Source organism: Amblyomma maculatum, chromosome 2 (assembly GCF_055883805.1).
Source record: "Amblyomma maculatum isolate TAMU_Amacu chromosome 2, ASM5588380v1, whole genome shotgun sequence".
Lineage (NCBI taxonomy): Eukaryota > Metazoa > Arthropoda > Arachnida > Ixodida > Ixodidae > Amblyomma > Amblyomma maculatum.
The window spans coordinates 731722-748352 of record NC_139345.1 but is presented as its reverse complement, the minus strand read 5'-3'; the positions used below and the strand labels follow the sequence as shown (position 1 = coordinate 748352).

General features: G+C 47.5%; 1 protein-coding gene across 1 annotated transcript in view; it reads right to left on the bottom strand.

The window, feature by feature from the left end:
- The window catches only part of LOC146197795 (uncharacterized), a 60052-nt gene extending 50706 nt beyond the window's left edge, over nt 1-9346 (bottom strand). The window contains exon 1 of the mRNA XM_084593027.1: nt 8051-9346. Within this exon, the coding sequence (XP_084449153.1) occupies nt 8071-9318 (1248 nt within the window). The 5' untranslated portion in view covers nt 9319-9346 and the 3' untranslated portion in view covers nt 8051-8070. The remainder of the gene's footprint in view (nt 1-8050) is intronic.
- Nucleotides 9347-16631: the final 7285 nt, after the last annotated feature.

Below are 16631 nucleotides of genomic sequence, written 5' to 3'. Positions count from 1 at the left end.
TGGTGATATACAACATGGTTGCTAACGCTTACTTTCAACGCCAGAAAGGTACATTGTTGGAAGCTCGTAGAAATTGTCACTACGTATACGTGCGCTCTGTTTACCCTGAGTGCACCCTTCAAGACCTGTTGATTATGTACACATGCTTCGGAAAGAACGACATGTTCACGGCATTTGGCCACTTGTGACAGCAGATGCGCTTTTTGAAAGAGGACAGGTGATAGTGCTCGTTGTAATATGGAAGCTGGTTTTGAGCGAAGGAGGATGCTGCACTCACTCACTTTTCGCGAACTCCTCTACCACTCCACGAGGGGAGGGACTTACTCAAACACGAGAGTCTCCTTAGAGGAGGAGCGTTCTGGTTTAATTTTTGCAATCTGGAGTGGTTTTTCTTTTTTTTTTTTTTTTTTTTTTTTTTTTTTTTTTTTACGTGCACTCACACCGCACTAGCGTACTGGCGTCTAATGCAGAGCTATAACTGCGCTGGCAGTCTATCCGAAGGTTGCCGGTCAACTTATGTTTGCTATTGTCGTCAGAGAAGACATTTCAGGTCGTTCGTGGTAACACGTGGCTGAGTATACAACGGCGCGAGAAAAGAAGGACGAATATATGCTGCGTGTGCTAGATGTGATTGGTGGCGTTTTTTTTTTTTTTTTATTGTCTCGTAATAAAATCGGTAGTATGCCCCCTTCCTGCGTACTGCGCGCTTTCGCCTTCGTTTTCTCCCGCCATTACACTTCTTCACCGGCATCGAAAATTCGCAGGAATACTTAATCGCATATCTACTGGCAATTCGATAGCATCAGAATCTGTTGATTCCTTTAAATTGAGCTTTTTGCAGTTTCTTCATGACTTCATTCGTGGACCACTACATATATCTGTCTTCATATCGGATCATCCAGCTGGTAATATCATACTTCTCCGAAGGGTCTAGAGAGGGTAACGGTCAGTGGTGGCGTATCCCGCCCTGATGGTTCATAAGCCTAAGCGGCAATCTGCTACGTGTCTCATTTTGTCGAGGCACCAAACGGTCAATCTTGGTGTGCCGCGGCTCTGGCCCTGAAATGTGGACAAAGTGGCTTCCTGCTTGCTCGCCCTGCGTATATCCGTTGTTTTTTTTTTGTTCAGGTTTCTAATTTAATTGTTGCTAACGACTGTTAGATGGACAGTTTTTCTTCCTTTTTTCTTTTCTTTGATATGCTTGCTGCTGCGATGATACCCTTCCCATTTGTTTTCTTTTGTTTCCCTGATTAGGCATCATTTCACCCGTTCGTACTTATTACTTTTGCTGCTTTACTTTTCTCTGGCATGCATTTTTTTTCTCCTTAACGTTCTGCTCTCTTCAAACCCATTTACCATTCATCTTCCCCCGCTTTTGTTTTTACTCCGATCATCTCCTTTCTTGACTTCATTTCCTTCCCACAGTTCCCTGCACCTTCCCTTATCCTGGCCGCCTGCGAGCACATCTCAAGTTTCTAGGCACATTGGATCCAGCTTGGTAGTCTTTTTTTCTCTTTCGATTAATAATGATTAACGTTTCAGAGCCTTTCTGCCTAATCTTCCCATTGTCACTTATGTCATCCAGTCTTTTTCCTTCTAATCGACTGTTTTTTTTCTCTGAGCGCGCTTTTGCCCCTTTTCTCTTGTTTCTATTGGTTTTTTCCTGTCTAACCTGTGGTACAGTACGCGCTTTCTCTCTCATTTATTTATTTTATTTTGTTTTTCTTGAAGGTTTCACAATAAAAGAGCGACTGGGACGCGGTGAACATGCATCGAAACATATTGTCACGCTACTGACGACGATGAAGGATTGTGATGGTGTGGCAGAAGAGGAGGAAGAGGCGTTGGTTTCTGGGGACTAGTAGTGTTCACCTTGTCCCGCTGCCACAGCACTGTAAATAAACACCCCCTCTCGCATTTCACCGTAACAACTTGGTGGATGTGAAGGGTGTCGATCCCCGTACCTCTTGTCGCCGTAATACTAGTCGCTTGCGGTCTGGGGACGTCGCTTCCACCCAGCCAATCATCGAACTTTATGACAACACTTTTTTTTTCCTGACAAGGATTCGATAAGCCAGCGCCTTAAAAAAGTCCTTTCAGCCAAGTGTGACTAGATGGAGGAAGCACCTCGCGCGGGTGCGTGCTCACGTGACTGCTCCGCGCGCTCAGAGGGTGCATAGCGCTAACCATTTCCCACATCAGAAACGCAACTGTCTCGGACTAATGTGTGCAAAAAAAAAAAAATTCCTAAATGCTGATTATCCGCATATACCATGGATGTGATCGTCATTAAAAATATCTTGTGTTGCCTGCCTAGAAACCCTGTGGCCAGGATTTGACCTCGCTAAGTTGTATTCAGTCTGTGGATTGGCTGAGCCACAACTTCGGGTGCGCTAGGACTGAACGGTAGCCAATTGGAGCGATCACCTTCGCGTGAGGCGAAGAGTTTTGGCGACCGACGAATTTCAACTTCTGAGTTATGGATTCTTCACTTGGATTACGGTTCGCTCTTTTTCCTGTGCAAGGCCGCGCGTCGCACGAGAAATTTTAGTACAGCATCTATTTCGCCTGCTTGAGCGGAGCAAAGCGGGACGCTTTGCTGCCCCACCTATACTTTCTGGAGTTGGAGTTATTATAAAGTAATAATAAATCATATTCATGCAGCTAACACAAGGCCAAGTTAATTGGAGGATTATGGAAAAGACCATCACCCTGTAGTGGATCTAGTCCGGCTGATGACGACGACGATGATGATGATGACTGCTGAGCTTCTCACGTGTTCGTGTCAATGTCAGTACGTGTTAATGTGGCACACAATATGCGGCACACAGTGTGGAACATAATATGGGAGTGTTTGTATTCCCCATGCAGGACAAACAAAATTGATTGTCGAGAAGCCTGAGAGGGTTTGCTAAAAAGTCCGACTCCGGAACACCAGCTGATAGCGGTTCGATTGGCAGAAGAGGCTGCCGAGATCCCAGGGATTTCGGGCAGCATCTGAAGCGGATTACCACCTACGCTAAGGCACCTCTCTTCTAGGGGGGAAGGCCTAGGGTACGAAGAAGCCTTTTATATTGAACAATAAAGCTGACTCTCAACCTCAATGCGGTAGTGAAGTCAATCTCACACACTAAAGTTGCCCAAGCTTCTACCAAGTTGTTTCCTACTACTGCAGCACAGTTTCGCGCAATTATCATTGTTGTTTGACAACCGTGTGGAAGTTGCCTTTGATCCTGCCCAAACAAACAAGATTCTGTAAATCCTTCCGCGAGATACGCTAACGCGGCGTTATGCGGCGAGGCGATAGACGGTGGCCTGTTCAGTCCGATACTGATATCCTTGTTCTCACCCAAAGCATTTTGGGGGTCTTCGCGAGAGTTAAAACACCTGCGCGACTTTCTCGCTTGCAGACGGGCTTGCGCCGTGGTTGCTGACGACGTCGACGTTCCTAATCATTGCCATCATGCAGAGCTTCGCTATTCCGCGCTGCGCACTCCGCTAAGGGGAGCAAGGAGCGGGCGTAAGTAATCCTCCGTTGGCTAATTTAGGGGATTTACCCACTGGCCTCTTCAGCCACTTCAAGGAGCGCAACCAGCGTTATCACATGAGTAGACCTCTTCCAGTACCCGCTCTTGATACTTCATGCAGCATGAAGAACGAAAGAAACGATTCAAATTATATATATATATATATATGTGTGTGCGTGCGTGTGCGTGTGCGTGTGCGTGCGCGTGCGCGTGCGCGTGCGCGTGCGCGCGTGTGTGTGTGTGTGTGTGTGTGTGTGTGTGTGTGTGTGTGTGTGTGTGTGTGTGTGTGTGTGTGTGTGTGTGTGTGTGTGTGTGTGTGTGTGTGTGTGTGTGTGTGCGCGTGTGTGTGTGCGTGTGTGCGCGCGCGTGTGCGTGTGCGTGTGTGTGTGTGTGTGGGTCGGGGGGGGGGGGTGTCGAGGGGAGGGGTTGGTGTGGGTCGGTCGGTTGGTCTGCACCTTTGTGAAATGACCCAAGTGACAGGAAGAAGTCAATGATTCGATTCTGTTCATTCTGTTTTGCGCTTCGCGTCTTAAGTGCGAGCTTAAAATAACGTGTTTTGCTTTCTCTCGTATAATTTCTGGAACTGTCAAAAACCTAACGCGATGTTCAGCATAGGTCATATTTTTCTTATTGCTCTTTAACATGACTTGTGTCTCCTTATTCTGTTACATTAATGCAAGATAATCTCGTACTTTTCAGGCACACTTATTTCTCCTCGGCGCACTTTATGTGCGTGCGTAGCACCTTCAATGTAGAAGATGCATCCTTACTCACCACTGGTCTTTTATGTGATGTGTCCGGAAGAGTTATTGTAAAAGAAAATTGTAGAGGTTCAACAATTCTTGAGTCAAATCTATCCCCAGCGTCAAACTCGACCCCAGCGGCCACTGTTCGATGAAAGTTAAAAGCAAGGCTGCGCAATGTCCATGCTCATTGAAGAATCCCAGGAGGTCGAGATTTCCGAAGCCTTGAACTGCGGCGTGTGCATAGCCTGAGTCGCTTTGGGACGTTAAATCCCACAAACCAAATAGACCAATATTTTGTCACGCTGGCTTGCGGATTTGCCCGATACTAAGCTCGCGGTCTCGGCCGCACTCTTCCAGAGGGCATATATGGATAGGGTATAGAAGGGCCACAAATGAAGCTTGAAAACGATGACGGTTGATGCACAGCGCGTGAATGAGCTGCAGTTTAACACAAGTCGTGATCGGCTGCGGCAATAGCGTAGAGTCTAACGCAATGGAAACTAAGCTCAAAGCTTTCACCGAACGTTTGCTATGTGCATATGGTCTTCCAGTTTTGGGCCCATGCGATGCCATAAACTATTCAGGCCAGTTTCTGCCGGGGAACTAGGTTTGACACATCTCCATGCCAAACAGTTAGTTGCTCGTTTCTTCTTTTTCCGTAATAGCTCCCAATCATTTATCAAAACTTTCCTGCAAACTAACTTTGTGTACCTCCGTCTCAACTTAGTAGTCTCTTCTAATTTTACTATTCAGCCCTTATTATTTAGTTTTATGAAAGAGGTTTATGATTCAGTACGTTTTCTGGCAGTTCGCTTTTCTTATAAACACTTATTCTCTGTTTGACGTAAACATTTATACCAAGAATTGATATCTATTCTGTTACCGCCTCCATTATATCGTTCTCTCTAGTCTAGTTGTATGGGGCATTATGTGTTGAGAAGAGTACGTAAAATGCCGATTTCGCCTTGCACTAAAATGCTTTCATTTAAACTTTATGACGAGGTTCTTCCTTTTAGGTGTGTCTTCACAAAAAATATGTATTTCTTATTTATTTCTTCTGTTTATTGTCACCTATGCGGTACACCTGAAACCATCGAACACTTCTTTATTGCCTGTTAACATGCAGTATTACCTTGGGACATTCCACAAGGACATGTTTTATCGAATTGCTAAGCCTCTCGTTTCCCCCAGTATTCATTTCATCCAGGTGGTGCATCGGCTAAGAGACAATCGAAGACAGTTTAGATGTGGGGTTCGGGGGATGCGCTTGACGGTTCCTCGGTCACGATGACACCCGTTCCACCTTGGAAAGAAGTGGTGGCGAGTGAATGCAGTTCAAAGCTGGAGGATAAAGACGGCTGTGTTTATTTACATTTTAGACGGGTGACGATGGGGCCCGAACACACTCAGCTTTTAGAGTTCGTCTTTCCTAGATTCCCTAAGTGAAGGGTGGGCCCGCAGTCGAGGAAGGGTCCTGAGCACTGCAATATCACGCACTTGTTCGCACTCCCACTACTGATGGCATTCCAGACATCCCCCCACCCTCCCCTTACTCCCGAACTAGTTCGGACTAAGTGGTAAGGAGGAAGCTGATGTGGCGGTGAAGATGGCGGCACAAGAAGCGCCCAGTGTCTTTCAATGGCTTATATTCTGGGCGCACACCTGCATCAAAGGAGCCGACGCGCACCGACAACAAGACGAGGAAGAAATGTAACCATAAATGATCTTTCTATCCCTCCGCTCGGCTCCCCAGAGGGGGAATGCCCTCGCAGCCGCCTGGAGGGTACCGACCCATGCCGAGACACTAGAGCCTTTTTGTAGCGGTAGGCTTTCGAGCCATCGGCGTGGCACCGTGGCACCGTGGCACCGTGGAAGATGAAGAATACGAAGAATAAGAAGAAAAAAAAGACGGATAAGAAGAAGAAAGAGTAGAAGAAGTAAAAGAAGAAAAAGAAAAGAAGAAGAAGCGAGAAAGAAGAAGAAAAAGAAGACCGACAGATAATTCGGTAGTGGGTAGAGGCGAACAACAACGAGTTGCTAGGACAGAAGGTTCCTTCGAACGTTGTGACGGCGGCGTGCCCCGAGTTCGACGCAGAGACGATGTCATACCTCTAGAGGTCTTTTACACCCGAATGAGAATGGTCAACGACAGAAGGCAAGGGATGCTTATACGTAAAATGATTCCCCTATGGTATAAATAATGCTAAAACCATAGAGTAAACTACTATACGCAAAAGCCATGTCTTTGACTCCGAACCTAAGCGTAGCCATGCAGATTGCTTTCGCGTAACTCCAGGTTTAACAACAAGCTAAACCACAGCTATTTTTCGAGTCCCTACGGTGCGCTCATTGGCCGCTGTCGATGACCGGCCAAACAACAACGCGTTCCTCTCCGGCTTTTATGTGATGACTGTTTCAAGTCGCGTCCCGCTGCCGCCGTCTTCCATAGCTTTCAGCTTGATGGCTCCTGTCTGCGAGTTCCGAGGAGGGTGCTTTCGTGCTTAGCTCGCTTTCGCCGTTCCTAACAACAGTGGCTATCAACCATACTGGCTCCCATTATATATGTGTTGCCTTTCTTTGCCGCCTTTTTAGTGGAGTTGTGTTAAGACGTGTTTTAGTTGCGTGGTGTTGTGTTGTGAATTTCAATTCAACTTATTTTACTATAGGCTAATTACTTTGTAAATAATGTGTACAGCTCTTTTCTGCATTAAACGAAGGTAATACATGCCATGCTGAAAAAGTACGGCGATGTAGCGTAGTTTAAGCAACGTACGGAGCAGTGTCCTTAACTCCGTCCCTTTCTGTTTTTCCTCAAACCGTATACAGGTTGCCCTCTCTATTGCTTTAATTTTTATAGTTTCTTTACACAGCTCCCACTGTTGCCAAAGGCGCATATTTTTACTTGGGTTTATTTTTTCAATTTCTTCTTTTACTATGCGGGTAAAATGTTCATCCTGCAAGAGTTTATTATTGAATTTCCACATTTCCCACGAAAAAGAATTCCCTCTCTTTACCCATCCAAAAGAACATTTAACTAAACAATGGTCTGAAAACGATACCGGCTCTACTTCATAACTATTGCATTCAGGTAAGATGTCGAGGGATGCATAAATGCGGTCCAGCCTTGCATGGCTCGAACCCTGGAAGTGCGTGAGCTTTACGGTGCGGGCTCCCTCGAGACACTCTGCCACATCCTCGAGGTTACACTCCTCAACAATTCGCGATAGCACTTCAGTGCTTGCGTCTCAGTATGGCCGCCGGCTTGTCTTGTCTCGCGCACTAAGGACGCAATTAAAATCACCTAGGACGATCAGTTGTCTATCGGTGCAGAGCCGCTGCTGGATGCCTTGGAAAAACTGCGCCCTTTCATCTGCTACATTAGGCGCGTAGAGACAGACAATCCGCCAATCCGTGCTATTCAGCGAAAAATCTAGAAGTGCACACCGGCCCGACTCACAAGAAAAATGACCAAGCACTTCAAGCCCCGGCAACTGCTTCACAAAAAGAACACAGCCAGCCGATGTGCCTACAGCGTGGCTAACCACAGCAAAAAACCTAGGCGTGAAACGTTGCACCATGCTCTCGGTCTCTTCCTCACCGTCAACTTTCGTCTCCTGCACAGCTAATACATCAATATCATGCTCCGTTAAAAGTCGGTACACCTGGCCTTGTTTTCTCTTTCCTGCCAGACCTCTAACATTAAGCGTGGCGACCTTCAACGGTGATGCAGGAGCCATTTTTTAAATAAGAAGAAGAGACCGAAAGCACGGTGCTTACCTCTCGCGCCTAGCACAAGGCTAGACGCCTCCGTCGCTGCTGGCGCCGTCCTCCTCGAGCTTCTGGCCGTGCTCGAGAGGCGCCGTGTCGCCGGCCCGCCTCTCGCTCGCAAGGTTTTGGCGAGGCTTCAACGTGGGCGTCCTTGTTTGAGGCGCCTTTGCTGGTGGTTCCTCGGAAGTGGGCGTTGCCTCCTTGTCGTCGCCGGTGCTGGTGTCGGCATGTGGGCGTTTCCCGGGGGTAGCGGCCGTGGTCGTCCGACCACCGCAGTTGTGCCGGTGAACCTCGCTCACTTCCTTTGCTTCTGCGTCCTTGGGAGCCGGCAGGCTCTCCGCGTCCGCTGAGGCCTCCTCGCTTGGCTGTGGCAAATTCACCGTAGCTGGCGCGAGCTCTGGCTTATCGGCAAGGGGGGCGTCGCCACTCGGAGTCACCGAGGTGCCCTGCGACACGGGAACCTTGTCCAGCACGTCGGCACCCTTTGCTGCTTCCTCAGCCTCGGCGACGTCCATCAGCTCCCTGTTGTCGTCCTTCGCACCGAGCCCGGTCGCTGACGCGTAGGTGCGGACGCAGTCCTCGTCCGCGTGTCCATAGCGCCTGCACTTGGAGCACCTGGGCACCTTGCAGTCACGGCGAACGTGGCCTGCGCCGTGACACCGCAGGCACTGCATCGGCCGCCCGGGAACCACCACGAGAGCCAACTCGCCGGCGACGCGAAGCTGGTGGGGCAGGTCGTCCACCTTCATACCTGGCTTCAACTTGAGCAGCACTGTTCTCGTGGTGGATCCCTTTTCCTTCATTCCAACGACGCGCCAACGCTCCCGCGTCACCTCGGTCACGTTTCCGAACGCCGCGAAAGCAGTCCGGATGTCCTCGTCTTGGACACCGTGTAGCATCCAGTGCAGGCGTAGCTTCACCTGCTGGTCTTCAGGGTCGAATATGAGGCAGCGGCGTCCCTTGACTTCCAGCTCCTTTAAGGCGGCCAGCTTCTTCGCGGCTTCCGTGCTGTTCATGGTTACCGCCCACACATGGTTGATTTGGTACGCCCCCAACGCCACGACGTCGGGGAGCGCACCGACGTTAGCGAGGGCATCCCTGAAGTCCTCGACCCTGTAGGGCCTCATACGCACGTCGCCGTGCAAAAACATCGTGTTTAACACAACATGTCCGGTGGGCAGGGTAGGCAAAACGATCTCGTAGTCCTTATCTTCTTCGGCGCTAAACCTGTTTCCGCGGCCAGCAACGGCCGCTATCGCCGCTCCGACGGAGCTCATGATTCTGCGACCGTTCGCTATCGCGGCAGGAAGTATCGCGGCAGGAAGCTCGAGCATAGAGAAAGAGATTGGTAAAGAGCGGTCACTCGGCGAAAACTGGCCCCAGGAAGTGACGCGCGACTTTTTGCGCTGCCGCCGATTGATGGATGGCGGCACCAACGAGCGCATGCGCGGACGCGCGCGCGACGGCACTCGCTGCAGCGGTAGCCCGCCGGAGCACTAGCAGACGACAAGAAGTTGTCGAAGGAAGCTGTGTGCTCGTGCCTCGCCGCGCTTGTGCGGCACAGACTTCTCGTGGGCTGCTGCGCGGAACGACAGCGGTTTGAAACGACGGCGAGGTGAGCAATGTTTTTTGCTTAACTACGCTGCATTTCAAGCAGTTTACGCTGACCATGCCGGCCGGTGCCAATAAGTTTCGCAGCTCGTGAACAGGCGCGCCAGCTGTTCAGGCGCAGTTCGTTACGCCGTAACTCTGGCGGTTCCCAACCACGGCGAGGTGTAATATGTTTTGTTCTCGGGAAACAGCTTCATTTCGAACAGTTTAGCTCGTAACGCTTGACAAAGTGGCATGTGAAGGCATCAAGGCACGCCGTTGCGCCAAAATGGCGTGTTCGCCGGCCGGTGCGGCCATGGTGACGCAGTTTGCCGAACGGCTAGTTTTGCTAAGTGTCGCGTTTAGCAGAGCAACGGTAAAGTGAGAAACGTTTCATTCTTGACTTTCTTGTCAAACTACGCAGTATTTCAGGCAGTTTAGCTCAGTACGGCGGTCTGCGCTTCACAAAGTCGCACATGAAGGGCAGCCAACAGGCATGACAAGGCGCTCGCCAATATGGCTCGCCGGCCGCGATGACATGTGGCATGGCGCGAGGATTTGCGAACGGCTAGTTTTGCGTGGTGTCGCGTTTAACAGGGCAACCGCAAGGTGAGAAATGTTGCATTCTTGTAAAACTGCGAGGCATTTCGGGCAGCTTAGATCAGCGCGGTGGTCTGCGCTTCACAAACTCGTGTATGAAAGGCAAGCCAACATGGCGTGCTCGCCGGCCGCGGTGAGGCCAGGCCGCGGTTTTGCGAACGGCTAGTTTTGCGTGGTGTCGCGTTACATTTAACAGGACAACGTTAAAGTGAAAAATGTTTTATTATGCGGCAAGCTTCATTGCTTCAGCTGTTCAGTGCTCTTGAAGAATATTGATAGTTTAGTGGCTGTTATTTCAAACTCTGTAGAAATGTATTTTCAGATAGGTTCGGTTAGCCTGCATTTCCTGACCTCTACGTTGCAAGAGTAGCTTTTGTATCAATTTTACTAATGACAGCTTTTCTGTTCTGGACCATAACTGCTGCTCACCAAGTTTTCAGTACCCACCCACATGCACAGATGTGTGCGCGGTGCAGTGGCCTTACATTTCATTGCAACCTTCTGCATCATATTCATTCCTTTTCCAACAGCACTGCATGGACCCACGGACTGTAGCCGAAGCACGGCAGATGCGACGAGGAAATGGTGTGGCCTTTCCTCAAGCGTCAGTACTCCTCTCTGCCCTGGACAATACAAGTTACCCTTGCTGAGGTAGCCGCGACTGGGACTGTGTAGTTTATGTATAATGCCTGTTTTGTTACATATCATTTGCAATAATTCGGAAATCAGTTATGCTATTTTTTGTCTCTACCTAAGTACTGTTTCTCACCTTGTGTATTTTTATTTTTCTGTATTGTGCACATCGCTTAATGTGTGTCAAGTATTGTCAATGCATCCGTCTACATCTGTTGCATCTCGTGTTTTATATGCAGCAAAATAAATACATTTCACGAAGCACTTGGCGTCGTTTCTGCACTACTGTTTTGCAAAGGCTGTGGCGCAGCTGCGTTGATGGGCAGTTTAGAGAACTGGGAATTTTTCCTGTTGTTATGCATGCTGAAAATAAATAGAAACACTAGCAGACCATTTAAAACCAAAATAATGTGCCAAAAGGGCAGGGAAGGGCGCAGCGCATGGCTAGCATTCAAATCGCGCGCCCTTCAGCAAGACCGGATGTAGTTGCCGCCGGCCGCTTGGTGCACTACAGTCAAATGGGCCGCTGGGCCCTATGGGAGTGTCCGCTCTTTACCAATCTCTTTCTCTATGGCTCGAGCGCCGGGGAAATGGATTGAAGATATACGGAAAACAAAGCAAAAACTAGAATTGATAGACGAAGATCGTTATCGAGGTGCGTTAGTGAGGGCAAGGGCAGAAGACACAGCTGCAGGGGAGGCGCCATCAAAACGAGCGCTGGGGTTCGAAAAAGCAAACGCTCAACGGAACCACATCGACCAAATAGATTGGGGGGGGTATCTTGGCGGCGGACAACGACCACATCAAAGCAGCGTTCAACGCCCATTACCAAACCCTCTTCGCATCCCACACGGTAGACGCTATCACTTTTAAGAATAAGTTTCTGGCGACGATACCGCGTCTGGACGATGAAGTGAAAGAGAGATTAGAACTAAAGATAACTGAAACAGAAGTGGAGCACGCTATTGACAGTTTAAATGCCGGTAAATCGCCGGGACCGGATGGGTTCAGCGCGGGTTTTTACAAAGAATTTAAGTACGAAATCACACCTATTTTGAACGCAATTTCTAACGATGCCTACACAGTAAATGCCCTGCCTCCGTCATATGGGTCATCCCACACCGTACTCATTCCTAAAACTGATGAAATAGACAAATTACGCCTGGTAACATCTTACAGACCCATAGCACTTACAAACGTTGAATATAAAATTTTTATGAAGGTTTTGGCCCGAAGGTTGCAAACGGTTATTAAGGATATAGTAGGACCACACCAAACGTGTGGGATAAAAGGGAGGTCAATAGTGACCAACATTCAAAAGGCGCGAAGTGTCCTTGAGTGTTGTGATGACTGGGATGGCCGGGTCGCCATGCTTCAGATCGACCTCGAAAAAGCATTCGACTGCGTCGATCACGAAATTTTGTTTTCCCTTTTAGAACATGTGAATGTTGGTTCAGTTATATGTAAGGGTGTGGCCCTGGCGTACCGTAACTGCACGACGAGAGTGATTATTAATAAGAGTCTGGGAGCCCCCATTCGACTGCAGCGTTCGGTGCGACAGGGCTGTCCCCTCAGCCCTCTTTTGTTTTGCATTTATATTGAAACATTGTGCATGAAACTTATGAATAATGTCAACATTAGTGCGTTTAGGTTACAAGCAGCCGAAGTGAAGCTGCTCGCGTATGCAGACGACATCGTTATTTTTACGGTTGACCAGGAGAGTATCACCGAGGCTGTCAAATGTATCCGTGAGTTCTCTCAAGTTACCGGTAGCGGGGTGAACTGGGCCAAGTGCCTTGGGCTCTGGCATGGACAGTGGCCGTCGAAACCAGATCGCTTTGCCAATGTTACGTGGACAGACACACCGACCAAGTACTTGGGCGTCGAGCTGGATGCCTACCGCGAAAGCGAACATTATTGGAAAGGGCAAATGACCGAACTACGGGAGAGAGCCGAGAAGTGGAAAGGCGCCAACATGTCGATTTTTGCCAGAGCTACTGTATGCAATCTTTTTTTTATCAGCAAACTTTGGTTCGCAATGCAAGTTTTGAGTTGTTCGCGCGTAAACGTACAGAAGTTACACAGGATTTTCGCCGTTTTTTGTTTGGGCAGGTAAATGGGAACGCTGCAGCAGGACGAATTTGTTCCGTCGGGTAAAAGACGGCGGTTTGGGACTCGGCCATCTGTTTTTACGGCAGGTGGTCAACCGGTTTTTGTTTTTTCGGGATGCTTCGGACCCTTTCTTACGCACCGTCTGCCAAGTTAGGCTACGGCGTCTACTGCCGGAGTTTGTTGTCTCCACCGAAGAAGCTACGGGTGGGATTTTTGGTTATTACAGGGAGGTCGTCGCTAGTGTAAGATTTCTTTCAGTGCGTTTTTCTAATGAATATTTGTCCACTGTAAAACGAAAAAAGCTGTATCGCGATTTATGTGACATTGTTTTGCCACAACCCTTGTACAGAACCTTATACAGTGGAGGTCCGGGCAGAGATGTCTTGAAGAGAGTAACGAAAATGCAGGTGTCGCCAGGAGCTAAGACATTTTTCTTTAAATTACACACCGGAACATTATCAGTAAAGAAGTTTTTGGAGGAAAGGGATTTTTTTTTACCGTGGGGGGCGCACTGTTTAATCTGCAAGCAGCCGGAAACAATAGACCATGTTTTTTTGCATTGTTGGGAAGGGGTTTATTTCTGGGATGTTTTGCAACGTACGATAAAGAAAGAATTTTCACTAGACTCCCACGGCATCCGGTATTTAAGCATTGATAATGAAGATGGCGTTCCGTATGATTTAATCATGCTCATGGGCCTCCACTCTATATGGCGCTCCAGAATGGCGGGCTATCACTGCGACAGGGACGCTCGACCCGCTAGAATATACTTTCGAGAAAGTGTGAATTGGTTTATTGCCATACAGAAAGTGGCTGCTGAACCTCCCGAATGGCTCTCAAGGGTAGAGCCTTTGCTGTCGTTGCGGGAGTTTTAATGTACTGAGACGAAGCCAGCCTGACATTGGCTGATGATGACCTTCCAATATGTACTTTGTTTTGTGTTATTCGTGTTGTGTTCTTGTGAAATGGTATGAACCAAAGCCAGGAAATAAAGAAAAAAAAAAAAAAAGGCGATGTAGCGTAGTGCTGCCGTGCCTGGACAAGGGAAGCTGATCTGTTCGTTCTAGCACGGGTTCGATACTCTGCCGCGCCAATGTTTTTTTTTTTTTGTTTTTTTTTTTTCACAATTTTATTTCACCCAAGGTCAGTGGTAGCGCTGTTGCTATGGGATGGATTTACGTCGTTGCTACGGCGACCGCCATTGTTTTGCAGAATAACGCGAACGCGACAGACGTGAGTAGTAAAGCTAACGCCTTGAAAACATAATGTGCATAATCAATCGCAGTTCTCCTGCATACACACACTTAAAATATACTCTTGTGTATATGCTTTCAGGCATGCTTTCAAGCACTACTTGTTTTGCCCTGAAACTACGCTGCGGCCTTTATCGGTCTTTGGATTTTTTTTCTGTTTCAAAGCACATTTTCTTTTTCTTTCAATCTTAGAGACAAGCTAACGGGAAGCTTTATCGGAATAATTTTTCTTAAACATGAAGCGCTTTTGCATATCAGCACACTTTTTTTTTCATACGCAAGCCAAGGCTGCATTGCTTAATCCAATTTCGCTTCGGCCTGATCGGAATGTGTAAGAGTACTTCACTCGTGGCCGCCTTCTGCGTAAGAAATGCATACAGGATTGCTAAAAGAGAAATATAGCTTCCATGCTACGCTGATGTCATTACACAATCTTCTTTGAATATAATCAAAAACAGCATATAAGAATTGCTACCATCCAAATGCTTGTAAAGTCATGCGAGGGTACTTTGAGTAGCCACTTGAAGCTGTCTAATCGTTTCTTGTTGTCCTATACTTGCTAGGTTGAGGTGCTGAGAAGAGAAATAAAATGAACAAGCTCCCAAAACCCTTTTCCCTCTTGCGGAGCACTGGAGTTGTTACAGTGACCATTTTCCCTATACAAAAGCGACGTCTAATGCGTTTTAGGTGGTTAATTGTTAGTGATAAATTGTTTTTTTTAATTTTTCAATTCATTGAGTATTTCTGAAATCAATTTTTTTAAACAATTGGTTACTATAGCAATCGGCTACTTCCTGCTCGAAAAACAAGTCATAATCGCCATCCAGATACAGGAACAAGAATTTGAACTTTGAAGTACTGGAGAGCGAAGTGTTCTTTCGCGATGTTGGACTAAGGTTGGGCCAGGGAAAAGCCACGCGCACAAAGATGTTTGGACATGCATTAAACACGCACCTTTATTTCAATACATATAACCCCATGTTTCGCAGTTCGAATTTCTTAGAGAGCTTTTCTTCATGGCGGCATACTAGAATGTTATGTTTCAAGAGCTCGACATCAGCCCACTGAGAGCGGGAACAATAGCTTCGTGTAACCGCAAGCTGGAGCATGTGGTTTTCATGCGCTACAGGTCCGCCTAATTCTTTTAGCGCGTGCATATCGAAAGGATACTCAGCGTCACTGCTTATATTTGCGAGGGGCAACGCAGTAAAAGTACAGACGAAAACTTCGAATAACAACTGCTGGGGAAGGTTTACAGCATATGAATCGAAACAGGCAACAAATCAAGGAAGCTGAAATGAAGCCCCCTAATTCGTGTCTTACGCTATGAAAAGTTAAAATGAAAATTAAGTAAGAGCAGCCGTTTTCTCTTTTAAAGCTGGTACGTTACGTTTGGGCAGCTCTGATTGAGCCCTGATAACAGTTTCATTTTGAATGAAATAAGTATAAATTATCTACCAAATTTCTACAATGAGTACAGAACCTCCGCCTACCCATCCCCCGGACGACCCGGGTAAGTTGACGTACACCTTGTCAAAAAAGAATAAAAATTTCTAGCGGCGAGTAGTAGAGCAGGACCATGCACATGCGATTTGTTTCTTGGACACATAACTACCAAGCGATTTTGGAACATTGGCTTCAAAATAGCCTTATCTTAACGGCCCCATGCTGTTACATACCGTATACAGTAACGCAGGCGCTGTTGTTACTACCACTGTTTTTACTGGCGCTAATCGTTAGTCGAACTAATATTGCTACAAGTGATCCTAGCACTCTCTCTTACTGCTATTGGCTTTTATATACGGATTCTGGTTTTGATTTTAAATCAAAGTTGCGGCGTTGTTCTATATACAGCGCTTTATATACCATCGTGTACTGATTCTTGGTCCCATTAAATATTGCATCATGGTAACTCAAAGCACTTCGCTCTTAGTGATCCCGAAAATATTTTCCCAGCCCGTACCTATACATGCTGCATGCAATTCTCAAAGGCCTCGGTACAAGGATATTTGGCAGAATACATACTGTGCCACGTTGCTTGGAAATTCCCATCACATTTCGAACAAGAGAGTTTCTGGTCCGTATTAGATGCTGAGCCGTAATGCTGCTACTAAATCTTTTTATGTTCGATGCTGTCGTCTTCCTGTCTTCAGCTTCAGAAAAAGGAAACCTCGTCTTTAAAATGCGGCATCCCGGCTTTGGGCAATATTACCTGCCACTATCTTTGTGGTTACATTGGTAGGACGCCTTTGAGGCTTTCGAAGTATGAATAATTCACTCATTCCTATCTGTTTTTTTTTTTTTTCAAGACCGAGAAAAAGAACTCGGCTTCCGTCTTCAGCCGGCGCACGCAGCTGATGAGCTATTAATTTGTCCCCATATCTTCGTGCTGGCCTGTGCGA